Below are 27891 nucleotides of genomic sequence, written 5' to 3'. Positions count from 1 at the left end.
GAACAAAGCTAGTGGAGGTGATGGAATTCCAGTGGAGCTATTTCAAATCCTAAAAGATGATGCTGTGAAAGTGCTACACTCAATATGCCAGCAAATTTGGAAAACTCCGCAGTAGCCACAGGACTGGAAAAGGTCAGTTTTCATTCCAATCCCAAAGTATGCTCAAACTGCCGCACAATTGCACTCATCTCACACGCTAGTAAAGTAATGCTCAAAAGTCTCCAAGCCAGGATTCAGCAATACGTGAACCATGAACTTCCTGATGTTCAAGCTGGTTTTAGAAAAGGCAGAGGAACCAGAGACCAAATTGCCAACATCCACTGGATCATTGAAAAAGCAAGAGAGTTCCAGAAAAACATCTATTTCTGCTTTATTGACTATGCCAAAGCCTTTGACTGTGTGGATCTCAATAAACTGTGGAAAATTCTGAAAGAGATGGGAATACCAGACCACCTGACCTGCCTCTTGAGAAATCTGTATGCAGGTCAGGAAGCAACAGTTAGAACTGGACATGGAACAACAGACTGGTTCCAAATAGGAAAAGGAGTTCATCAAGGCTGTTTATTGTCATCCTGATTATTTAACTTATATGCAGAGTACATCATGAGAAATACTGGACTGGATGAAGCACAAGCTATAATCAAGATTGCCGGGAAAAATACCAATAACCTGAGATATGCATATGACACCACCCTTATGGCAGAAAGTGAAGAGGAACTAAAAAGCCTCTTGATGAAAGTGAAAGAGGAGTGAAAAAGTTGGCTTAAAGCTCAACATTCAGAAAACTAAGATCATGGCATCTGGCCCCATCACTTCATGGCAAATAGATGGGGAAACAATGCAAATAGTCACAGACTTTATTTTCTTGGGCTCCAAAATCACTGCAGATGGTGACTGCAGCCATGAAATTAAAAGATGCTTGCTCCTTGGAAGAAAAGTTATGACCAACCCAGACAGCATATTCAAAAGCAGTCATTACTTTGCCAACAAAGGTCCGTCTAGTCAAGACTATGGTTTTTCCAGTAGTCATATATGGATGTAAGAGTTGGACTATAAAGAAAGCTGAGTGCAGAATTGATGCTTTTGAACTGTGGTGTTGGAGAAGACTCTTGAGAGTCCCTTGGACTGCAAGGAGATCCAACCAGTCCATCCTAAAGGAAATCAGTCCTGAATATTCATTGGAAGGACTGATTTTGAAGCTGAAACTCCAATACTTTGGCCACCTGATGTGAAGAGCTGACTCATTTGAAAAGACCCTGACGCTGGGAAAAATTAAAGACAGGGAGGAGAAGGGGATGACAGAGGATGAGATGGTTGGATGGCATCACCGACTCAAGGGACACGAGTTTGAGTGGACTCTGGGAGTTGGTGATGGACAGGGAGGCCTGGCATGCTGCAGTCCATGTGGTCGCAAGGAGTCAGACACGACTGAGTGACTGAACTGAACTGAACCAAACTATGAACATTATAATAAGGAAGACTAGTTTACTACAAATATTCTATGAAATAATAACATGTAATCAAATTTCAGATTTCAGGTCTCCCTAAATGACAAGTTACTGAGAACAGTGTTTGAAACGTAACAGACATTCAATAAGTATTTCCTGAATGAAACTAAAAGTACATATAATCCTCACTTTGAGATAGCTAGAATTTTATTGTATTGATAGACGGACTTTTAGAGGATTTAAAGAAAACTATTTCACCTATCAATTGTATTTACCTATCAAATAATTTACTACATCTAAAACCTACTTAACAGTGTTAAATATCTGCCCATGTGTTATAGCTTAAGAGTCATTAGATAAAAATCTATTTGTGGCAAATACTCACACGAACCAAGAAAAAAAAAGATTTCCAGATTTTTATTTCTGGAACTGTACACCAGGTATTAAAGTACAACAAATACAAAATAATGCTCAAAAAAATCAGTGTTTATGTACAAATATTAAAATCAATGCAACAATAGCAACTTCCTCTTGAACATCTGATACTAAAACTTGTTCTGATTGTCACTAATCAATCTCATACTCACGGCGTACTTATTTCAAACCGGGACAACTGGAATCACTGGTCGTCTAAGAGGAGTTTTAATATCTACCACATTTAACAATAAAACTAACAGTTTCCTCCTTTCAGTGAAAAAATTAAGAACTTTTTAAAAAACATAGTACTGTCAATATTTTTATAAATTATTTCAATTTCCATTTGTAGACAATGTGCTTTGAAACTCTGGGCAAACAATCTCCTTGGTGGTCAGGTTGATTCATTAGTTTACATTCAAAGTTGAAATATTTACTAGAGACTTTGGTTAAATTAAATAGTTTCACTATGCTCTATTAGATTTGATGTTCTCAAATATTATGACCCTCAATTGTAAAAATTAAAAAGGAAACAATTGCACAGTTCTTTGACCTAATTGTACAGACTTTAGTATTGTTTAAACAGTATTCTACATCCTTCAAGTAAATTCAGCAGTTGACCATAACAAGAGGAAAACTAAACACTGAAAAAGCTAGCATGAAAAAGTGGAGTACAACTAACAAAAGTAAAGTATTGCTATAATCACAGCACCAGTTTCACTTCTAAATGAATCCGCTGTCCTCTTCAAACCCCCTGTACATAAAAAGACACATCAGCCAACACTGCAACTGCTCACCATGGATTTTTGGTTTGTTCATATGAAAATAATATGGCAAAGAAAAAAAAGAATTTATCACAGTTTGTTATAAGAATTGTGCTTAACACTTAATAATAAAGGCATTATTGTTTCTTCATAAGACTGCAAATCAGTTATTTTCACGCTCTCAAACGCAATTCTTCTAAGAAACAGTAACAAATTCTCTGTTAAGATGCTTAAACGGAGAGGAAAAAAAACCCAGTAAACCCAGATTTAAAAGGAAATTCAATAAATAGTTATTTTACATGAATAAAGCCAGAGGGGTACAGTTTATGAATGTCACATCAAGCATGCACAAAAATGGTATCATACATGGAGGAAGCAGTCAGAAAATACTGAATTAGATCTAAAAAGATATGAAGAATTTACATATATATACAAAAATCTTGCAAATTATTGCCTCATTTTAACAAGGAATTAAAAGTAAACGTTACCAGCTAGTTAGCACTCTCTAAGAGGCTAAAATCAGATTGGTGTTTAAAAATCTATTAAACTAGCTGGAATTTATTTTTCTCTCATATCATTTCTGGATTTTGGTCAAAAATCTTTATTTAAATAACTAAAGTGTCCATTCAACTTGCTGATAATCAAAACTTTAGATAAGAAACACTGTTTCCATCTTATATCAAGATCCCAGCAATGCATAGATAAACTGAATATATTACTGCATCAGCTACTGAGAATGGGCATGTTCATTAAGTGCAACTGGTATTAGCATTCAGTCATCTTTGTGTAAATTATTTTATACAGACCAGCCACTGTAAACCCAGAGTAAAAATTAAAGTTATAACAATGGAAGATTATGGCCAGTATCTTACTAAATTATAGATGTATTCATTTTTAACAAAAGAAATTAGGTTCAAAGTTTAGCACAACACCACAGCAATATGAAGCTGATAACTTGGATAAAAATATCTGAAAGCAACAAAAAGCCCAGGCTACCCATTATTTACTGTGTGCATACAGGAATGCTGACTTTAGATGTATAAATTAGAGACTGACTTTAAGTTATTAATTTAACTACTTTCGTCCACTGTGCTAAACTAACTTTTTAAGTAAATGTGCTAATGCGTAAACACTTCAAAGCAATCTTCATTAAAATGCTGCAAAGAAAAACAAGAATACAAATCATCCAAAACAAAGGATGTCATTGCAGTTCACAGTTTGTATAATAAATACCCTCCCTTTCCATCACTAAGGTCACTACATTCTATCTATTCATCAGCACAACCTTGAAGCGACTTATACTTAAAAATATCAGCAATGTAGCCAAATATTTAAGTTTTGGCAAAGCAAGACAACTAGTAGAAATTGAAAATTTTAATTAAGACGGTGCAAAAAAAAAGGAAAATTCTGTTTTAACTGAACTATAAAAGCAAAGCTTATCACATCCTAACACTGCATTACATATTGCATGAATTCACCTTATAACTTAAAGATGCATGTCTACAGAGCAAAAATGGCCAGAGTTTATGACAATGGTTTCTCATTCACAATGTTTAGAATAAAAATAAAAGTGAGTTTTGAGACGCATCTGAACGTCAATCACTTTTTAGAACTTAAAAGTGGTAACGTACCATTGTATTTCAGATAGAAACTCACATTTTTTCTTGCCAACTGGTCCAAGCTAAACAGAAAAGTTTAAATGTACTTCAAGGTTCTACTGCATTATGTGTAGGATCTAGAAATCCCACCTAAATATTAACATTTGAACTGCAGCACTACACAACAACTGAAAAAGTGTCCCAAATGTAAACCAGTCTAAGTGGCAACGTCCTTGGCTTTGTCGACTGTGCCCTGCAAGTCAACTGCCTCAGGAAAAACGAAGTTAGCAACGACCGGTATGGTTTTTATGATTACAATCTTGATAATGGTGGACAAAACCCCATCTAAATTCCGTATTTTCAAATGCCAATTTTTTAGCCAATAAATGAAGTTACACAGAAGTCTTCCGGCAGTAAAATGACCAATTCTGTGTAAGGTAGCCCTGGTCTAGAATTTTGAAACAGGATCCAAGCAAGCGTCTTCATAATTTGCACGCAGTTCCTCGTGCTGGCTTCTATAAAGATGGACTTGCTGTTTTGTAAACTGAAGTGCTCTAGTTGAATAACATGAGAGAAGTTTCCATTTTTAAAAAAATCCTTGCATGTTTGTGCAGTTTAAAGAAACCTACCCCTGCTTTTATTTAATTAAGAAAATAAAACCAAAAAATGCTACATTGAGCAGGGATCAGGATCGGTACCTGTAAACATTGTTATTCCACTGCATCCATTACGGCAAAAGGAATTTACACGAATAGAAGCCACTCCATTCAGTTCAGAACATCTGTGCTGGTTTTGAGCTGGTGGCCTCTGTCTACAGGTTTTAAAAATGGGAGTGAGGGCAGTGGGGAACAGAAAAGAATAGAAAAAGAAGGGAGTGGGGAAGAGGTATTGGGGATGAGGAAGAGATAAGCAGAGCTTAAAGCTGCACCACAGAGTTCAATCTTAGTTCCCAACTCTGCTGATCATAGTTCATTTCCACATTTATGGATTGAAAATGAAAATACTCTTGATAAATCAAGATATAGTTCTATACATACTGACATCACTGATGTCATAGTGAAAAAAGTTCAAACTTCCAGTGAAAGACTAAGCAAACCTGATACTTTCCTGGTACTGGTACTGCACACCCACTGTTTCTGGGCCCTTCACTCGCCCATTCATTCAGAATGCAGGGCGGCATGCTGATGCAGAGCGTGGGCACTGATGAAACCATTGGTCTCGTTGGCAGACAGACTGCCAAAGTCAGCCACAGACACGGCCATTTTGGCACTGGTGATATGATGTGTGTGATTTTCAAAGTCTACACCCAAATTATTTACAGAAACCTCATTCATAAAGGATTCAGGAACAGCAATGCCCATTTTCAATCTCTTTGCTGGTCTTTCTGACTCTTCACTGCACATGTTCATGGGGTTCAGCTCTGAGTGATAAAATCCAGTCTCAAATAAATTAAAACAATCACTTTCCCCATTGCTGGGCAGGGTGAGTAACTCCTCCGTTACAACAGGCACATGATTGACTTGTCCACGGGGCGTGTTGCCCAGTGGAGGAAAGCTATCATCCAAACAATTCACATCCGTTGGATTGCAGACGGTCGCTACGCTGTTGGTCAAAGCTAAAAAGAAATGAGAAATGGTTTCAGTAAGTGGTCCTACATCATGTGACAAAGAGGATATAATTCTGTCCCACATTACACTAAAAAATGTTCTTACCTGTCAAATCACTGGCAGTGAAAGAGTTGAGAATGTTTAGCTGTTGATCAGGTACAGGCTCAGGTCGGTTAGAAGTTAAGGCTGAAGAATTTACTGTCCCACCCAGAGCTTCTGTTTCATCCACCAAACGATCCATATAGTCCCTAAAAAACACACCCAAATAATGCTATGACTGCTTATCACAGTTAAAAACAAAAATCCCTGAAGTCAAGCCCAGGGTACTTACGTAACTCCAGGGTGATGGTTATATCGTTTCTTTCCAAATTTTGTCTGTTGAGCAAAGTAATCATAACGCTCAGACTTCTTCCACATATAGTAGAATGCTACACATTCAGCAACTGTTCTAGTTCTCACCTAATAAAAAAAGTTGAATTTTTTTTAAAAAGCAAAAAATTCTACACATTTTTAGTAACTTTTTTTTTTTTTAACACCCATGGGTCTTATTTTCTATCTTTCTAATTATGAAATTCTGAATATGTTACTAGTAAACTGTTTTTATTTTCACACTATTTAATAATGAGGCTACCTTTAAAAGCACAAGGCTTTTTATTTAAATCAGAATGTAATAATAATAATAAATGTGCATCCAGAAATTATCTTACACCTTTACTGAAAATCTTAAAACACTGACATACTTAACTTTTCTTCACTGAACTTTCACCATGATTCTGACTGTACCCAGGGCACTTGTTAACCCTGAGTGATCCATGAATGAGCCTCAATGGGATATAGTAATTCCCAAAATGTCATTCAAGTACACTTTTCTAGGGAGAAGGGTGCAGCTTCATCAGATTATCAAAGGGCTCCATGACCCAAAAGAGACTCCGTTTGTAAAGGGATCAGTACTCAACCGCATCTGGAATTTAAGATGATTGCCAGGTAAAGGCAAGATTTTTCCTCTATCATGCATCTCTTAGCTGCAACAAAGTCTGGTAGAAAATAAAAAATGATAATAAAATTTGAGCCTCATTCAACTTGGCTCCACATCCAGACTAGGGTTTCTCTAACTATACACAGCTAAAGGTATGAATTCAGATGTACAGAAAAAAATTCCGTATCTTTACCCAATAAACACTTTCTCCCCTGCTTAATTACACAATAAGGAAGTTTTAGAACCTCTATTGTGATTAGTGGCTTTGTTATAAGGTCATAATATAGGAACAAGCATTTTAAACCAAGAAATAAAGTATACCTTTCAATAAACACATTAACTATAAGTCTCCAAAACTTGAAAGCAATCAAGATGTCCTTCAAATGGTAAATGGATAAACAAACTGATACATCCATACAATGGGATATTATTCAGTGATAAAAAGAAATGAGCCACAAAAAAACATGGAGGAACTTTAAATGCATATTATTTAAGTCAAGAAGCCAATCTGCAAAGGCTACATACTGTATGATTCCAAGTATATGACACAATTTTTAGGTCACTGAAACTATTCTGTAGGATACTACAGTGGTTGATAGGTATTGTCATATATTTTTCAAAATCCATAGAATATATAACACAAAGAGTGAATCCCAATGTAAACTATAAACTTTAGGGGATAAAAATATGACAATGTAGATTTATCAGCTGTAACAAATATACCACTCTGGTGTGGGATGCTGATGGAGGAAGAAGCCATGTATGTGCAGGAGCAGGAAATACATGGGACTTCTACTTTCTCAATTTGGCTATGAACTTAAAACTGCTCTAAAAAATAAAGTCAATTTTTTTAAAAGTGTGTATATATTCTAAAAAGCTTGAGATAATTATCTCTCATTAAAATATGATTTGTTTATACTTTCTTTTTGTCCTAAGGAAACTAGAATTCTGAAATATTTAACTGGATATTCAATGTCTATTGCTATTCAATATTCTAGGCCTACTGCTTTTTAAAGATTTTATATTTCAGAGAGCAGTATTGGGTTTGTGGCTCAGATGGTAAAGAATCTGCCTGCAATGTAGGAGACATGGGTTCAATTCCTGTGTCGAAAAGATCCCCTGGAGAGGGAACTGGCAACCCACTCCAGTATTCTTGCCTGGAGAATCCCATAGACAGAAGAGCCTGGCAGACCATGGGGTCACAAACAGTCGGACACAACTGAGCGACTAGATGACATGACATTGAATTTACAGAAAGACTGATCAGAAAGTAACCAATATGTTAATAGCATGGGAGCATTAACAAGTTATAGCTTCCCCCCCCGACCCAAGTGACTTATAAATTAGTTGCTTATATTCATTGTAATCACTAAGCAATTTTTCTGTTTGTTTATGTCTAATTTGTCTAACTTACCTTATTCTTCTGTATAAGATGAAAATCTTTTCCAAAAAGCATGAGTGCATGTTCAAAGCTCCGGCATTCTTCTTCTGTCCATGCAGTCATTCCTTCTAAAGAAAATTTAAAACAAAATAAATTGGCCTCAAAACTCATATATACAAATCACTAATTTACTTACAGTATGGTTTCCTAATAAAAAACTATAAACTTCTACACACACACACATACAAGTCCTTAATCCTAACTAAAAAAATTTAGACTACCAAAATATAAACATTGGGTTTTTTTCTCTGTATAATGAGACAAGAATTTATTTTTTTCCCTACAATTTATGTTCATTGTTTTTCTGATTTTTTTTTTAAAAACAATGAGCATTTTTAATTAGAAAAAAATAAAATGCTATTTCCTCTATGGAAAGAAAAGCCTTACTTCAGTCTTACATCAAAATCATTTATGGTCTCTTTTAATTACAGACCATAAATAATCAACACATTTATTTAAAGTCAATTTGCAGAGTGCTATACTGCAGAAATATAAAAGGAATAAAAAACAGCTTATGCTCTCAAAAGACTAAGTCCCATTCAACTTCCCAGCAGATATTAATACTGATGCATTAAATCTACTTGAAGCAGAGGAGACTTGAAGTGCCCCACTCACAGTGGAGGCCTGGTCCCCAAAGCCATTCACAGCAGTCCACCACAAAGGTGAAAAACAGTTTGACTGAAAAAGAAAATCTTAGAAACCTTGAACTAAAGAAAAATTAAATGCACTTAGCATTTCAGAGTTTTGAGAGCTTAAAATAATTTTTTCAGAAAAGCAGCTACTACAAGGAAACCTTTCAATAGACTATTTCATCCACAAGTTTCGATGCATTGTTTTCAGCTTTTATATTTTTCCAAGTTTATTTATATTATATTATTAAGCATTATTTCACTCTACATACTTAATGAAAGCTGTGGTGCATGCAATCCATTTATATGACAAAAATATTGAAATTAAAGTTAACCATTTTCCTTGACATACACAAATCAAAACCTAAGCACTATAATAATAGTTACATGATTACTAAAAATATACTTCTTGCATGTTTACTATACATGTTTGGAATATATTATATGTTTCTTTTTAAATTTTTTAATCTCCTTTTCATTTCCTGTCTGGTTTGAGAAAGAAAAAACAACTTTTTCCCCCAATGAAACCATAAAATCATTCTTATTAATTACTTTGGATATACTGTCATCTCTGGGGTCTGCTTTGTTCTGGAGGTGACAGGGGGGTAACTAATTTGTATTTGAACAATCTCTGGCCAGTCTAAAAATAGAAGGCAAGAAAAGGAAAAATTACTTGCCATGAAGATGCACACGGATCTTACACAAAAGTGTGGCAAGACTATGCCGTCCTTTGTGATACTTTGCTTACTCTGGTCCCAAAGACCAGCCCCTGTCCTTTCCCTCTCTTGATCGCAAGTGCTTCTTACCTTGAGATGCCTTGCCATTGCAACAGTATCTTTCGATTGCTTCCTTTATATTATGGTTACACTTGAGAAGTTCATATAATGCCTAGGGGAAAGAGAAAAAAAAATATTCAACAAAATTAACCAAAAGTTCATACTTAGCAGCATTCAAAACAAACACACACACAAACAAAAACATGTGCATTTTAAGAATCCTGACAAATACCAGCTGAAATGCTAATTTTAGGACATCTGAAGCGTATGTTTGCTTAGACATTTTATTTATCCTATACACTGACTCAGGAGAAGGCAATGGCACTCCACTCCAGTACTCTTGCCTGGAAAATCCCATGGACAGGGGAGCCTGGTGCGCTGCAGTCCATGGGGTCGCTGGGAGTCGGACACGACTGAGCAACTTCACTTTCGCTTTTCACTTTGATGCATTGGAGAAGGAAATGGAAACCCACTCCAGTGTTCTTGCCTGGAGAATCCCAGGGACGGGGGAGCCTGGTGGGCTGCCGTCTATAGGGTCACGAGGAGTCAGACACGACTGACGTGACTTAGCAGCAGTATACACTGACTCTGGTATCCCAGGAGTTTTTTCATTCTCACTCTACTGCTCAGAAGTCATCTACCAGTATCATTCCTCGCTTTTTTATTTTTTTTAATTGCTAGATCTTCTGAGCTGGTAGAATTCTCCTATTTTAAATGTTTATGTTAAGACTCATGGTCTTGTCTCTTGTTACCACCTACTCCCTGACTTTTAGAGTTTTACTAAAAGACAACAGCAGCAGGCCTAGAGTAGAAGGATAGATATTTTAATGACTGGAGTTGATAACGGTCTTAGTTATTTCCATCTACTATGGAAGATACCATTTTTTAAAAATTAGAATTTCCTCCCATTAAATCTGTTTCGAATTATGAATATACTAAATAGCAGCAGACAGAACTCAATTGAAAGTTAACTAATAATCTACTTTGTCAAGTACGTGTCAAGAAAGGCAAGTATATGAGTAAACCTATTAACACATTAATAGGTTAATAATCAATACATCAATAATCAACCATTAAAAACAATCTCAACAGTTGCTAAAAAAGCTTCAAATAAATCAGTACCTATTTTTATTTTTAAAAAGACAAAAAGTGTAATAGTTATAAGTAGCTAGATATTATCTTATTCTAAGAAAACAGCCGGCATCAAACCATGGCTGGTATTATGCTTAATGTAAAAACCTCTTGTGTCTCCTGCATTGGCAGGAGGATTCTTTACCACTGGGCCACCTAGGAAGCTCTTTCAACAAAAGCAGGCCTCAAACCACCATTACTACCAAAAGTCTCTCAGAGTTATGGCTAATGTAGTAGGACATATAATAAGAATAAGAGATATAATAACGGTGAGGAAGGAATAAAAGTCTAATTTAATAATAATTTTAAGACTAGAAAACCTAAGAGAAACAACTGAAAAATCATTATACTAAATTAGTTTCAATAGCTTGAGAAAAAAAATGTTAATCTATATATTTCTCTAAATCAGTAATATACAAATACAAATATACTAGAGATCCCATTTACAAAGCTAAATACACGCACACATTTCAAGACAATGAGGAATCAATTAGACACATGTGATATTTAAACAAAAACATTCAAGTGATTAAAAAAAATCAAATAAACAGAGAATCAGATCATGCTCTTCAAATAGAAGGTTTAATGTTTTAAAGGTACTAATTCTTCCAAAATTAACTTACAGTTTTAACAAAATATCAGTAGAAAAATCCAACAGGATTTCCTTTTGACAGCTGACAAAACTGCTCTTAAGTTCAGCTAGTATGGCTTCTCTATGTTATTTGGAAATTCAAGTTTGAGTCCACCTATCTCTGGGCACCCATTAATCAAGATTAACTAGACTAGCAATAACAAGTGAAAAGGTATATGAGAGGGGTAAAACAATGCCAGAGAGAAAAAACCCTGATAAGCCATACTCCTACGCTTATCCCACATACCCTCAGGAGACTGCTCTGCACCTACAAGTACACAGTACTTAACAGATACCCTAAAGCAAATTTATACACACTTACTAGACATTAACTTTAACCACTTCCTTAATAAAGTTCAAGAATAATCCAAGAAGTAACTTCATTGTAAAATCTCAAAGTCCAAGCATAGAGAATGTCTAAATATACGATGGAATATACAGTCACCAAGAATGAACTATTAAAGAAATCTAAATAGCAAATAAAATGAGATTAAGGGATTAAAAGGATACAAAATGGTATCTAAAGTACAATATATGTGTGTATAAAGGAAAAAAAGCCAGAAGACATGAAATAACACAGAACGGTTATCATTAGGTCCTGGGGTTTTTTTAAACCAGTATCTTCCAAGTTTTAGAATCAGAAAGAGACAGCCAGTTCATACATTAAAAACGTTTTAATCAAATGTAAGAATATGAAGAAGATACTACATTAGTTAGCTGCTACTTCAACAAAAATTGATGTATACCTGTTCATTGTCCCTTGTATGTGCTCCTGCAGAAATCCGATCCATTATTTTTTCATTTCCAGTTCTTAATGAGGTCTCAACAAGGTACTCCTTAACTTTGCTCTCCAAAACCACACCAGGACGCCAAAGCAACTGGTCTTCATTTTCATACACTGATAGAGAACATCCCATTAACATGTTAAATGCATCAACACACTACAAGATGTACACAAACTGTCCTCCCTCTTCCTATACAAGTTAACTAACCTTGAAGACCCTGGTCATCTGATCGTCTGGCAAGCTGAGTCTTTCATCAATAAAGGTTTAAAACAATTTTTTTTTTAAATTTATTAAGGATCAAGTATTCCAGTGACTAAAGCAAGCAAGTTTTTTTGGTGGTTGGATTTACCAAATTAGAGGCTTTCTCTGTAGTCTAATGGAGACTTTTCTAAGTAGTCTAATATAAAACCCAGCAGTGGTATCTTACATTCTTCTAATGAGGGGGTAAAAGTAACCTGTGTAAATTCAGTAATAACTTTACCGAAAATTTCTCTTTAACTCCCTAAATGACTCTATGAAATGTCTAGAGGTTAAAAATTGCAAAAAAATGAAAATAAACCAACAGAAATAAAAATATCAGCCAGTAATGAAATAACTAGGAAAGATCTATTTTCCCTTTAATATACTGATGAAAAATGGAAAAGAATGGTAAACAGTAAGAGAAGCAAAGTTTCCACCTTTTAAATAAGCTCATACTTAATAGGCAAACATCACTAAAACAAACTGTGTATTTTATTAATGTAAACACTGCTGCCATTCTCAAAGCTTCCACTCCACACTATAAAGTCACACAGATGGCCCAAGTATTTATCCCATTGCTCCAACTTCAATCCATTCTTTAAGTGTATAATAATTACTAAATATAGCTAATGAAAGTAATTTACTGAGAGCTCACTATATAGCGGAGACCATAATAAGTGCTTTACATTCACAACTGTGTAAGGCAGGCACTACTACTCCCAATGAGCTGGAAATTAAAAATAAAGTGTGCCTATGAAGCAATCAGACTGAACTTTTGAGGTAAGCTTCTGGAACCAGTTTCTTTATTCTTTGGTCAAAATTTAAATAGGTAAAATAGTTTGAGTTTATCTCCTCTTAAGAGAGAGAAGGTATATGCTCCTTTCTGAAGGTGCAGAACTGAGCAAATATCACCTCCATCATGTCTCATCTGAGGACTGGCTGCTGCTGAACATGTACTCTGCCCAGGGCCAAATCTATGTGGTTTCCAAGTTGTGCTAGGAAAGTGTACCTGGATTTTTACTTCCCACCACCTCATCCATCCACATTTTCAGAACTAGCTATAGTTAGAATCTATCAAAAATGTGAGGAAAACTGATTACACTTAAACAGGGGTATGTAACAAAAGCAGCAGAATCCTTGAAGTGAAGTCAAAGTCGCTCAGTCACGTCTGACTCTTCGTGACCCCATGGACTATACAGTCCATGGAATTCTCTAGGCCAGAATACTGGAGTGGGTAGCCTTTCCTTTCTCCAGGGGATCTTACCAACGCAGGGATCAAACCTAGGTCTCCCCCATTGCAGCCGGATTCTCTACCAGCTGAGCCACAAGGGAAGCCTGAGAATATTGGTGTGGGTAGCCTATCCATTCTCCAGCAGATCTTCCTGACCCAGGAATCAAACGGGGTCTCCTGCATTCCAGGTAGATTCTTTACCAATTGAGCTATCAGGGAAGCCCTGAATCCTTACATTCTATCCTTCCAGGGCTGGGGCAAGGGAACTTCTTCCAGCTTCATTTTTCTTAAGCATTTCTTCCCCAAAAGATTTTATCCCTCTGTTTTCATTATCTCGGGTGATACAGTGCTACCAGCTCCCACTGGAGTTGGGTGTAGGCCAAAGAGCTGTACATTAAGAGCAGCTCCACTATTTTAACAGGTGCATAGCACACTAAGCCGCACCACAAGAGGCGGGGGGACGGAGGAGGTGGGCAGCGGTTCTCTGAGTCTCATGGTTAATTCTGATACATTATTCCTAAGTCAGGCTAACTCTTCCCCTACTCCAAATCTATCTTTACATTCACAAGATGAGTATATAATCAGGTACTGAAATAAACATACTGAGAGATAACTTGGCTTACCAAATATTATCAAAATTAAAAGCCTTTCTTACCTTTCTCATTACCAGCATATTCTCCGAGATAAGGTGGAATCTCTGCTTGATATTGTAAACCAATCATTATTTCCTTCAGAAAAATTTAGAAGTAGAAACAACTTATTATAAAAATAAATACTGGGAAAAAAGTTCCAATTCATTCATCAGTTACTACAAGTCTAAAGTTATCTTGCAAAATTACCTTAAATTATTTCAGAAATGTTTTTAAAAGCTACTTTAAGCCAAATGATGTAAAGCTGCAATGGTAACTTAACATACCTTCCTCAGATCTTCAGGTGAGTTACCACTGTCTGTTTCAACATCTTCAACCTCTGAGTCTTTATCTCCATCACACGTAGTATTTGCTTAAAAGAAGAAAATTAAATCTTTAAAAAGGGTTTTGTTGCCTTTCTTTGCAGCACCTGAAAGAGTGGCTGATATTTTGTGATAAAAATTTGCAGAGTAAATGAGATCGGCACAAATACACTAAACTTCTTGTACTAGTCTCATTTTTACACAAGTTAAGACATTGAAAACATGAAGAAAATGCTTGTTATCATTATAATTATTTGGTGTACGATCATACAGTTTGGAAAGGCAAGAGGAGAAAGCAGAGCCCTGGACTACACTGATTACATTAATCCAGAGAGAGACAATCACAGAGCAGCACAATGAGTTCATAAAAATAGTCTTTTTGCACACGTAAGTGTATTGTATTGGAACTTGTTAACTGAACAGTTCTTCAACCATAAAAATACCTGAGAAATAAGCAAAACTGCATGTAAGAAATTATTTCAGTCCAAAGACCTTTTAAATATTGCTGATATACATTAAAAGACAACACCAAGGAATTAAAAGGAAAGCATTAAATCAATCACTAAAACTACAAAAATACTGTTGGCAACTGATAGCAATTTTCAAAACCAGGAAAGTAGGAGCTTTTTAACAGAAACCTAAAAAATGTCTATAAAATTTCATGGCTGAACCAAGACTGGTTGCCTTAGCAACAGATGAGTCTTGAGAAAGAAAACAGCTTTGCAAAACCAAACAAATGCTTTCATTTTTAAACAGCATATTAGTTTACATCTCTCCCAATAAAAAAAAAGTTATAATCTTATTCAGATTATAATAGTATTTTATTTCAATTAAGTAAAACACTTAAAATATTCTTATGAAAACTATATTACGTAACAAAATGTACTCAAGCCAGAGTATCAGTGCTACTACTACTACTCAGTAATGATTGGATTTCTTACATCGTAAAGGTCTAGGGAAGAAGTCAGAAGTTTCATGGGAAGTCACAGATGGAGTCAGATCATCTGCGGAAGACTGAGTTTCCTCATCATCACCTGACAATAGGTCTTTTGCTATTTCCTCCTATAAGAAGAGGAATGCAACACTAGGGTTAGAAATAATTATATCCCATCAATATTGAAAAAAAATCTTGATAACATTATTCATAAACATGATGGTATTATAATACAGTTAAGAACTATTAATAGTTGAAGCCTCAGGTTTGAGAAAAGTAAATTTGAAATTCTATAATTTACTTCATGTATATAATTATTTAATAACATTTACTACTTAAGTATATATAATATCTAATGATCCATACTATTACATATTTATGATATAACAAACAATCTACCCAATTTGTGGGTATACAGAGAATTTATCTGAAGTGACAAATTTTTAGTGAACTTACAACAAAAATAATCTTACTTCTAAGCAGTTAGAAGTTAAAATTAACTTTCTGCCAACTTAAATAACTAAAACAAAACAGTCTCCAAACTCCACTCTTTCAATAACTTTAAAAAGTTCAACTAATGTACCACTCAGACTAGTGATATAATTTTGAAAGAAACAGTTCTGAATTAATTTTATGTAAGTATATAGTCATCCTTGTGCCTGGCACACAGTAGGCACTCAATATTTGCTGAATGCCTATGGCCATTAAGGTCTTTGGTACATTAACATCACTTTTGAAAAGTGGAGACAACACAACTCACAGGAAGAGGTTCCAAGATGTGGATTCCTCTCCCTGCTTAAGACCTGAAAGTCGAGGAAAGCTTCCCAGGGATCCATCAGCAGAGACCATGACTATGAATTTTTCTCACCAGGGACTGGCCACCCCTACAACCAGCCTATGTTAAAGACGTACCACTGAGGTCTTGGCTGCTATGGCCGCTGTCACTCCCAGAGCCCAAGAAAACAGAACTTCTCTCCAACCTCTCCATGCCTAAGCCAGCTTGTTTGAAAACTTCTGGGGATCTATTAATCAATGCATTCATGTGTCCACAGGATCAAAAGAAGTTAGGGCAAAATCTAAGTGTAGATATAATACAGCTACACAGGAAAGATAAAAAGTTATGGAAGAAAACTCTAACATTCAAATTATTATGAAGTTATTACTAGTTTTAAAGTAGTGAGATCAAAGCCAAACAATATTCAAATCAGTCACCAAAATGACAAGAGCAACAGTCCACAAGAAGTTTACAATTCAGAATTACGAAGTACTTTAAAGAAACTAATAAAAGCAGTCAATGGTAATAGATCTGGAATTCTTCTACATGCTTGTACTTACTTTGTCTAGTGTCATATCTGGTAGTTCATCTGCAAGTTCACTTGGGGAGCTATTTGCACTGGAATTTGCAACAGCTGGAATTGTAGGTTCATAGCCATAGAATGCCAATAAATCTTCTAGAGGCATGTTTCCTTCCTATTCAAGCCAGAGAACAAACATGAACTCAGTAGATGCCACAATGCTGAACGGCAGATAAACCACGATGCCATTAATGTTCACAAAGCACATATATCAAAAGAGCAGCACCAAATCAAAAACCAAGTTTTAGTTTTGTTTTTTGTACAATATACAGAAAACAGGATCAAATGCTAAGAGCTGTAATCAATATATGAACAAAAATCTAGCAATTAACACCTTAGTTTTCATTTTCCAGCATCATTTTACTTTTTAAAGACTTTGTCAAATATTTGCTTTAGGGCATACTTTTTCTTCCACTTTTCATTACTATATTCACCTTGAAGAATGACTTCATATAATTTTTAGCTTGTTTCCCTGCAATTAACAGTTGACCACTTGATTTATTCTTTGTATTAATAGGAAGATACCTAATAAGGCACCTTGGCTGAACATTTATGAACACTACTGTTTATATATCAATGTTCAAAACACAGTTATCCTTTGATATTCCTACTACTTGTATCTACATTCTCTACTAGCTATCTTTTCCCCCACAACTTTCTGATGAAGTTTGCATTACCACCAGCTTACAGATGAGAAAGCTGGGGCTTAGTTCTGCATCTGAATTCCAGGCACTCTAGCTCTCTTACTGGCGATGCTGCTTTGATAAAATTACATACTCGCTGCAGTGCTGCCTGTGTTATGAATGCTTATGCAAAGCCATATAGAGGCAGTCACTGTTTTTCCCCTCCACTAATCTGAAAATAAGTGCTGTATTTCCTTTTTAAAAATATTTTAATTCAACCACAAAGTGCATAGAACCATTTATAACTATCATTTAAATAACTTCAAAATGATACACCCCTACTGTACAGCACAGAGAACTTTACTCAGTGCTCTGTGGTGACCTAAATGGGAAGGAAATCCAAAAGAGCGGGGAGACATGTATATGTCTGGCTGATTCACTTTGCTGTACAGTAGAAACTAATGTAACATGGTAAAGAAACTATACTCCAATAAAAAAAAATTTTATGAACCCATACATCGATGAACTAGCTAATTTCTTAAATATTTTGAAGATGTTTATGTCCATCTATAAAGAGATTTGCTTTTAAAACTTGCTCACGGTTCAGTTTTCCCCTTAAAAAAACACATCTAACTTATGAAGCAAACAGCATGAAAATGTGAAGCAGAGTATGCAAAATACGCCCAGTTGACCACAACAGCGAGCTAAGGAGGACCAGTGATGCTGCCCACAGCCCACAGGGGACACAGGTTCTGGAGACCCCAAGAACTGGCCCTCACTTTTATAGCTGGGCTTCCCTGGTGGCTCAGACAGTGAAGAATCTGCTCACAAAGCAGGAGACCTGGGTTTAATTCCTGGTCAGGAAGATTCCCTGGAGAAGGAAATGGCAACCCACTCCAGTATTCTTGCTCAGAGAATTCCAGGCACAGAGGAACTGGGTGGGCTACAGTCCATGGGGTCGCAAACAGTCAGACCCGACTGAGTGACTAACACACTTTTGCAGTCTAGAACTTACATTCTGCACTATGCCTGAATGAAACAGGTTCATGTTATGAGCTTAGAATAAGGTATATGACAAAAGGCTAACTTGTAAATTTGCAATAGGAGACAAGCACCTTTCCAATGACCATGCCATCCATGAAATCTTTTCAGCTTGGAACTGAAATCAGTCAAAACTGCTTCGGAAGCATGGACAAATTCAGCACAAATTAAGCTGTATGGTCAGGATGAACAGAAGTTAACCCATGCCATGGGAAAACCATGAATTATTTCTCCGAAGAATGCCTTGAAGGTGCCAGAACCACGATGAGAATTTCTCTGGTCCTGCTCCTTATAAAGTCCACACAGCCCATTCCCTTTCATTCACACTACTTATGAGACTCGGTTGCAGCCTTTGCCAACCACCTGTTAGCGATATTTCTCTAAAACTTTAAAGTTTCAGATTCCCTCCATGTACTGGGGAGATGGCAATTTTCACTCATCATGCACTGATAGTCCACCTTACCATCAATATAGCACTTAATGGGTTCTAGGAACTGTGTGGAAGACTACCAGCTATAGAAAAAGAAAATTTCCAAAAAAATTCCTGCTCTCAAGGAATTCAGTCTTGGTGGAAGGAACTGATAAGTTAACAATTATAAAACACCATGACAGCTGCAATAATCAATTCTGGAACTGGTGCTATGAAATGGTGGGAAGGAAGACCTACACTCCAGGATTTAATAGCATACAATAGGGAAGTGTCACACAGAAGATAATGACTGAGAGAAGTCTTGAAAGACGAAAAAGCTTTTAACAGATGAGGCTTGTATACTAGGGACCTGTGGCTTGTCATCAGAAACACTGACTGAGTAGTGACTGCCCGGAGGCAGGTGGTGCTATGAAACACAGGTCTTCTACAACTTACAGACGAGGGAGGATACTGAAAATACTCAAATGCAGAACTGCCAATTATCATGAGTGCAAAAGAAACAGTCCTGAGATACAGAATTACGTGGAGAGCCCATTGTCGTGGGGTTGCAGAGGAAGACAAGTGACCTTCAGCTGAGGGCCGAAATCTGAGAAGTGACCAATCAATCCTGTGAAGAGCATTCCAGGCAAAGGAAACAACACACTTGAGGCCTGACTGTGGTTTTCCACTAAGCCAATGGCCAGAACACGAAGAGTAGAGTGAAGCAGGGTTCAAGAGGAGATTAGAAAGAGAAAGAGAGGCAGATCGCGAAAGGCTTCTCGGCAAAGAAACTTGGAATTTACTCCCAAGGCAATGGGAAGCCACTGGAGACTTATAAAACTAGAGTGACATGACTTTACTTCTTCTTAAATCCTGAGCAGCTGTATGAAGAAAAATTGCGGAAGGTGGAGAGATAAGAGAAAAGCAGGGAGATCACTTGGGAGACTCATGCTGGGTTAGTGATACAGACTTGGAAACAAGCAAATAGGTGAGATACATTCTGAGGTGGGAATCAAACGGACTATGGAGTAAAAGGGAGAAAGAAGGACAACTCCCCTGATTTCTATCTGAGCAATTAGGTGGTGGTGACTTTTATTGAGACAGAAAAGACTAAAGGACAGGAAGGCTGACGAAGGAATTAAGGAGTTCTGCAGTTGTCACAAGTTAAGTTTGAGAGGACTATGAAACATCCAAGTGGAAAAGTCAAGCTGGATGAGAGCCTGGAGCTCGGAGGATCAGGCTGGGCTAAAGATATAAATCTGGCATTCATTAACATCTAGATGATATTTAAAGCCACAGGAGTAGATGAGCTCACTCAGGGAGAGTAAAGAGAAGGGGATCTATGTTTTATTAGAAGAAGTTTTCAGATATACTACCCTATAGGCAATGGGACACGTCTGGAAAATTTTGGACATGATTTTCATTCTGAAAATAATGTCCTGGGGGAGTAGAAGAATAAGAGCCCAAATTAAAGAAGGGAATTATCCAAGCAAAATTAAGAAATAAGAATCTGTTTCTTGACTTACTTGATAGAGGGAATGTAGATAACACAGTAGTCTAAGTTGATTGCCCATTTCTGGCCTGAGAAGGTTAAATAGCTACAGTGCAATTATGAGACCAAAACAAAAGACAAACAAGTGGGATGGTAGATGATGGTTTAAGGTGAAGTTGAAGCAATGGGCTTGAATGAGTCATCCAGAAAAGGCAGAGAGAGTGAGAAAGACAAAAATTAGAACCCTGGGGTACAGGGTTTAATTGATGATATTCATCAATTAAAATAGGGGTAAATAAAGTAAAGCCCATAAATACAATGGAGAGAGATGTCAGAGGGTAGAAGTAGAACTAAGAGAAAATGCAGGATTATTAAGTTAAGGAAGAAGCAAAAATGGAGAAACCACAGATGGTCACTCAGGTCAAATATCAGAGAGAGATAAAGCAAGACAGAGAGAGACGTGAATTCTTTGTATTTGTCAATCAGGAATTACTGATGACCTTACAATCTGTTGGGAGAAGCAAAGCTGAGGACTGAATGAGTGGAGAGACAATACATATATTATAAAAGGTGAATGAAGAAGGCAACACAGGGTCAAAGGAGAATTTCCAAATGTGAGAAATGTAGGATTCCACATTGAAATTAAAAAAAGCGGGGGGGGGGGGGGCGGGCAGAAGAATAAACTGAGGACTAAAAGAATGAAAATTCAGGAAGAGCCTGGACTGTGGATGATACTTTTGGAATGAGAGGGGACAAAGAAAAAGCATAAAAGCTAAGTTTGCATGTGTGGGGCAAACAGAAGATCTGAGCAGTTATTCATGAAAATTCTACTTTCTCTATAAAGATACAAGTATGATCATCTGTTGAAGGAGGAAGTGGCCATCTTAGTGGAAAGCTCATTATAACAGTCAAGGGATGACACTACAATGACCCTGAGAAGGGGCTGGTGCTAAAACACAGAAATTATCTGTACTAAGACTTTGTACTAAAGCAAAACTGGAAAAGATTAATCCAGTCTCTGAAGTACTTTACAAATGAGCTTTTTATTAGAGCCTATTAATAAATCACTTAGTCCTTTGAAGCATAGAAGCAATGTTTTCAAAATTGAATTAGCAAATCTCCAAGTCTCTAAGGATCCATGGTGTTGAGATCAACTCAGAAGTTTGATCTAGCACCATATTCTAGGGATGAGGACTTTATTTCTAAGGCATTTTGTTGAATCTATTTAAATTTCAAGGGTCCCATTTAAGTGCAGTCATACTTATTATAAATGAACTGTTTTATAAATTGAAGGATTTCTAACAGGAAGAGCACATGATTTAGAGACAGCTGCTGCTAAGTCGCTTCAGTCATGTCCAACTCTGTGTGACCCCAGAGATGACAGCCCACCAGGCTCCCCCGTCCCTGGGATTCTCCAGGCAAGAACACTGGAGTGGGTTGGAGTGGGTTGCCATTTCCTTCTCCAATGCATGAAAGTGAAAAGTGAAAGGGAAGTTGCTCAGTCGTGTCCGACTCTTAGCAACCCCATGGACTGCAGCCTACCAGGCTCCTCCGTCCATGGGATTTTCCAGGCAAAAGTACTGGAGTGGGGTGCCATTGCCTTCTCCGATTTAGAGACAGAGGACTCCCTAATTGTTAACTACTACTGTGGGCAAATCACCTAACCCCTCTCATCTCTATCTCCTTATCTGTAAACAGAAAAACACATTATTTCCTTAATCCTCTGATGCACAGCCTCACATACCAGAAATCAGGATGCATCCTATTACCAATGTACAGATTTCTCATAGCAAGGCTCCTCTCTGCTCCCATCTATGCTATTTTTTGAATCTACAGTACATCTTACCATCAACAAGGCCTCTAAGCAAGGAAATAACGCTAGTATTTCTCTGACACACCTGACAGCGTTGCTAGATAGGGCCGATGACATTGTCTAAGTGAGGGAGAAACTAATTTTAACATAACACCAGTCTGATACCTTAAAATACAGGCTGCAAAACAGAATACATGTAACTTTCTAAAATGCTTTAAAAACAAATAAATAAGGACTTAAACCCAAGGCTAAGTGGTAGAAAAGACGTTTTTCTACTTCTCTCAATTTACAATGAAAATCAGAGTAGAAATCTCTATATTAATAAAAGCAGGAATGTAAATTACTTTTGAAAAAGTTTTAGGTCTAATTCTAGGATTATTAATTAAAACCTATCAGGAAACAATAACATGAATAAATTAAAAAATAGTACAATATAACACAAACCTTATTTTAGTATTTTTGGTAACTAAAATCTTGTCACACAATCTATTCTCTATACTTACCAAAGTGCCACTATAAGAAAACTAACTTTGTACCTCTTTTATTTTCCATAACATACAACATACTAAAAATTTTTAAGAACCAAAATAAAGGGCATATATAGATTATAAACTATCAAATGTATTTACTATAAGCATAAAAACTTCTAATTTTTTAAAACATGAACATCAAATCCCTAGGACTGTTACCATGTACCAACATTTGAATCACTGTTGCATAATATAAGATTAATACATTATTTTAAATTGTACACAAATAATTTTAAATTTCTTTAAAAGTAAAATGATCCTTACTCTTTAAATATGTGTCTCTAACTATTATTTCTTTTATTTTCACGTTTCATTAAACATCAATAAAGAATAGAGATCACATTTACAATTATGGGCTTCCCAGGTGGCTCAGTAGTAAAGAATCCACCTGCCAAAGCAGGAGACTCAAGAGACATGGGTTCGAGCCCTAGGTTGGGAAGATCCCCTGGAGTAGGAAATTGCAATCCACTCCATTCTTACCTGGAGAATCCCATGGACAGAGGCGCCTGGAGCGCTGCAGTCCATGGGGTCACGAAGAGTCAGACACAGCTGAGCACACATGCACGTGAGCACTACAGTTATGCTCTACTATAGATAATCACAGTTCAGAGGGAGTGAGCAGTCAGCCACTCTTAGAACAGTTCTTCTTGTGCCTTGCTCAATGAGAGAAGGATGAGCCTTCTGAGCAGGGACACAGCACTTGGGCCTTCACTAGAATTTATTTAAAAATCACCTGTATTTTTCTGTCCCAGTTTCCAAGAATGTGACAAAATGCCAAGAAGAAAAACTGCCTAAAGAGAAGCTGAAATATTTAAAGACCTATAATTTTTCTGAATCTACAAATTCAGTGATAGGTATCATTACAAAGCAAAGATTTAATTACTGGAGTTTACTAAACAAAATGAAAATCACAGGAATAGAAACTAGGTATTTCTATGAATAGCTAAGTAAGTAACTCTTTGCTGTTGATTATTTCTCTATATCTTCCCTAATTTTCTTTTAAAACTCATTAAACACAGATTAAAGCAGATATTACTATAATCTCTGGAAGAATAAAACCTACAAATCTGAAAAACAAAATTTTACTGGTCCATAGATCTCTACCAGATTACCCATACTCAAGTAGTAACTATGTTTAACACATTAAAAGAAATTTTAAATTCATACTAGTTTAGTGACAATACATCTATTTGCATGGCTAAAGCGCATTTGTATTATTTTCTTATATCATGCTGTAACTAGATTGCTGTCTCCCTATCTTTAACAGCAAACACACAATTAAAGAAGGTGCATCATGAGACCACCTAGGACTTTTGCTCATGCCCAGAGCAGTATCCTGACTTAAAAAACTACAGGAGAGAAGTAAGAAGAAGCCTTCCACGAACTTCCACATGAGACTAAACATCTTTTACTACACATAAATCCTTTCTCCCATAGCGCTCACTGCTTACTGCTTTTATGGTTCTTAGCGGAGGACATCAAAAAAACCTTAGTTCCCATTTGTCACCCCACACTAGACCGTAAGCTGCTTGAGTCCAAAAACACTGTCAAACTGCTAATTTTTGCAATCCCATGACCCACCACAATCCCTGGTTCAGTGATAATGCTAGTTGGATTATAATTCTCAGTTATTCTAGGCTACCCATTCATGAGAAGTAGAAAGGAACTGCCTGAAAAATATCAAGGCAGACCTTGAGAATATTGGGCATCTTTTCTTATCAACAGGCAACATACTGTCATCACCCCTGAAAGAAGTAATAGGCAAAACCTTTCTTCTTGAGTATTTCCTAGCAATTTTACCTCTATATTCCCAAATCTGTTCAGCTTTTATAGGAGATATACGATTTTTTAAATGATTAAATCTAACTGCAACCATGTTGCATTAATTTGTCAAAGAAATGAACATCTTTAGAAAATTTCAACTCTTCAGGAGCAAGCCTGGGGTCTAGGCCCTGAAGACGCCTGTGTGTTAAGATGAAGGAAGAAACGCAATAATAGCCCAGCTTTGCCTCACAAAAGCAGAAGAGATCATACAAGAATGTGTTTTGCCTTCTTCAAGAAAAAGAAACACAAAAAATTCAGTAGTATTCCTGAAAAATTTGTTATTCTGGGCTGATTAGAAATTTGCAAATAAGGTTAATTTATAGATAAATAAAAGGAATCCTCTTTCATGGAGGCCTCTCTCTGTAGTTTCTGGTTATAAGTATATGTTTAAAAATCAGTTCATTTGAACCTAAACTGATTGGGGGTTTTAAAAGTTATAAACTACATTTACCCTACCAACTTTTTAAAAGATAACTGGAGGGTAGGATAGAGGGTATTACTAATTCAGTAAAACAGTGTGATACAATGCCAAGAGGCTGGGCTAGGATTTAGAACTCTCCTACAGTTCTCTAGATCTCAATAATCTCATCTGTAAATGTACCTACTTCATTGTGCTGGTATAAACTTAAAAATGGTTGGAAGCAAAGCAGAAGCGTTAGTCACTCAGTCATGTCTGACTCTTTGTTACCCCATGGACTGTAGCCTGCCAGGCTCCTCTGTCCATGGAATTCTCCAGGCAAGAATCCTGGAGTGGGTTGCCATTTCCTTCTCCAAGGGACCTTCACAATCCAGGGATTGAACACCAGTCTTCTGCATTGCAGGCAGATTCTTTACAGTCTGAGCCACCAAGGAACAACCCCACCTCCCACCAAAAAAAACAGATTAAGAGATAAAAAATAATTTTTAAAAATTAAATGAAAGTGTACTTATTAGGCTATTCTTCAAAATAAGAAAATCAGTAACATTCTGTACAAAAGTAAATATGCTGATACTATTGTTTTAATTGAAGTATAGTTGGTTTACAATGTTGTGTTTCAGGTGTACGTTCAAGTGATTCACTTATTTATATACACGTGTGTGTGTGTGTGTGTACATACTCTTATATACAAATATATATATTCTTTTTCAGATTCTTTTCCATTATATGTTATTACAAGATACTGAATATAGTTCCCTGACCTATACAGTAGGTCATTCTGATACCATTTTTATTTAAGATAGGTTGTAAAATAATTTATAATAGAATTCAAAATTTTTACTATGTTTGTATTAAACCTTCACTGTAAGTTTGTGAACTATATATATAATATATATATATAATTTCTATAAAACGTTTTTAGGAGGTGTGCATTATGATGTTATTTTTCACACACTGAAAGATTTTAACCTGATTTAAAAAATCTATTGACATATAGGTGGTTTAAGTTAATTTTAGAGAAAGATGAATACTTCTTAAACAGCAGAAAAGCAGAACATCAACCAGTACTGAAGTAAAAACCTTTACCTTTTCTAAGTCTTCGATTTCAGAATTGAAGTTTTTACCCTCATCCATCATTTCCTCCTCTTCGAGAGTTCTTTCATCGTCATAGTCATGGACCAACATCTCAGCAGTGGGGTCAAAATCATGATCCTCAGAAGACAAAGACCCAACTAGAAAGAAACACACTCAATCACTTTACAAGTTCATAAGGCTATTTACAAAAGAAAATAATTTGTGTTCTACTGCCAGTTCCTTTTAATGTTTATATATGAGCTTTATTAAATGCATTTATTATGTACTTCACAAGCTATAAAGTTAAGACCATACAGTTTCTGAAAAGATATTTAAATCAGCAAAAGAAAAAAGCCAGTTTATAACCACTTTTATAAGGTGTCCAATCCATGAGAACATGACTTTTAATAGCAACAAAGTGATTTAAATGGAGTGGTCTTTAAAAAAATGTTCTAACAGAAAAGTCGCTTATCAGTTAGTTTAATACGTTTGTCTAAAAGCAGTAGAAAAATGTCAAAGGGGTTATGAATAGAAGACTTCACAAGAATCTGCTATACACTGAGGCTAAAAACTTCAGAAGGGAATATTAATTTTACTCAATTCTCACTCTCAAATAAAAGTTCAAATCACAACAGAAACCTGGTTTTTTAGAACAAACCCAAGTTTCTATGAGGCAGCCACACAGCAACTGAGTCTTGAAAGGCACCACCTCACGTTTCATGTCTGTAACAGTATTTCAAGCTCCCCAAAACTAACCCGTATGAGAATGCCTTTCTGTGGATTACTACTAAGTACTTAAGATTATGTGAAGGGAATACAGAAAATCCTATCTATAGGCTTTGGAAGATACATCCCATTGCAAGCTGTTTTGGTCAATTCAAACTTGTTTATAAGATGGCAGTGCCTGGAAATTCCCTAGCGGTCCAGCAGTTAGGACTTCCACAGCCAGGGGCATAGGTTTGATTCCTGATCAGGAACTAAGATCCTGAAAGCCTTGAGATGTGGCCAAAAAGAGATGGCAATGAATGATTTTTAATGGCAATTCTGAAGTCAACAGGATACCCCTGAAAACCAAGTGGAGAAATGAATACTATCTATAATTCCAAGAGAATAAGGTCAAATTTATGAAAAACAGAGTTTTCTTCATTTGTTTTACTCTAATATGTAATTCAACTAGACCAATGACTCTCAGAGGGGAAAGAAAAGCAGCAGCAGAATCTCAAGAGTAGAGAAAGGGAGAATTGGAAGGAAGCATATTCAACACAAAAAAGTTTGATGTGTTTTTACTCAACCTTTAATATGTTAAAACTTCAAACACTGAAGGACATTGAGATCATTACCAAAGCACTGAACTAGACCAAAGATTTTTCAAAATCAGTGACAATTCAATGTTTCTGGCTCTGAGTTCAGAGAACTCTAGTCGTTAGTCCCGAAAATAATAATTTCTCTAAAATGTTTTTAGGAGGTGTGCATTATGATGTTATTTTTCACACACTGAAAGATTTTAACCTGCTGATTTAAAAAATCTATTGACATATAGGTGGTTTAAGTTAATTTTAGAGAAAGATGAATACTTCTTAAACAGCAGAAAAGCAGAACATCAACCAGTACGAATTTTCTTTTTTGGAGAAATTCCTGGATACCTTTGGGGTATGCCAAAGTGTAAGGTAGGAAATGTGAAGTGAAGTCACTCAGTTGTGTCTGACTCTTTGAGACCCCATGGACTGTGGCCTACCAGGCTCCTCCATCCATGGG

General features: G+C 36.2%; 1 protein-coding gene across 3 annotated transcripts in view; it reads right to left on the bottom strand.

Annotated features, from left to right (window-relative positions):
- Positions 1 to 1849: 1849 nt before the first annotated feature.
- Positions 1850 to 27891, bottom strand: part of MIER3 (MIER family member 3) — a 104004-nt gene continuing 77962 nt past the window's right edge. For all 3 annotated transcript variants that reach the window (XM_061393486.1, XM_061393488.1, XM_061393487.1), the window contains 11 exons: positions 26149 to 26294; positions 16893 to 17027; positions 15565 to 15685; positions 14588 to 14673; positions 14327 to 14399; positions 12162 to 12313; positions 9684 to 9765; positions 8222 to 8316; positions 6163 to 6290; positions 5937 to 6079; positions 1850 to 5839 (listed from right to left, as the gene is read on the bottom strand). In XM_061393486.1, coding sequence (XP_061249470.1) covers positions 5382 to 5839; positions 5937 to 6079; positions 6163 to 6290; positions 8222 to 8316; positions 9684 to 9765; positions 12162 to 12313; positions 14327 to 14399; positions 14588 to 14673; positions 15565 to 15685; positions 16893 to 17027; positions 26149 to 26294 — 1619 coding nt within the window. In that variant the 3' untranslated portion in view covers positions 1850 to 5381. The remainder of the gene's footprint in view (positions 5840 to 5936; positions 6080 to 6162; positions 6291 to 8221; positions 8317 to 9683; positions 9766 to 12161; positions 12314 to 14326; positions 14400 to 14587; positions 14674 to 15564; positions 15686 to 16892; positions 17028 to 26148; positions 26295 to 27891) is intronic.

This window comes from Bos javanicus, chromosome 20, assembly GCF_032452875.1.
Source record: "Bos javanicus breed banteng chromosome 20, ARS-OSU_banteng_1.0, whole genome shotgun sequence".
Classification (NCBI taxonomy): domain Eukaryota; kingdom Metazoa; phylum Chordata; class Mammalia; order Artiodactyla; family Bovidae; genus Bos; species Bos javanicus.
The sequence above is the reverse complement of the archived record's forward strand: the minus strand, read 5'-3'. Positions and strand labels throughout refer to the sequence as shown.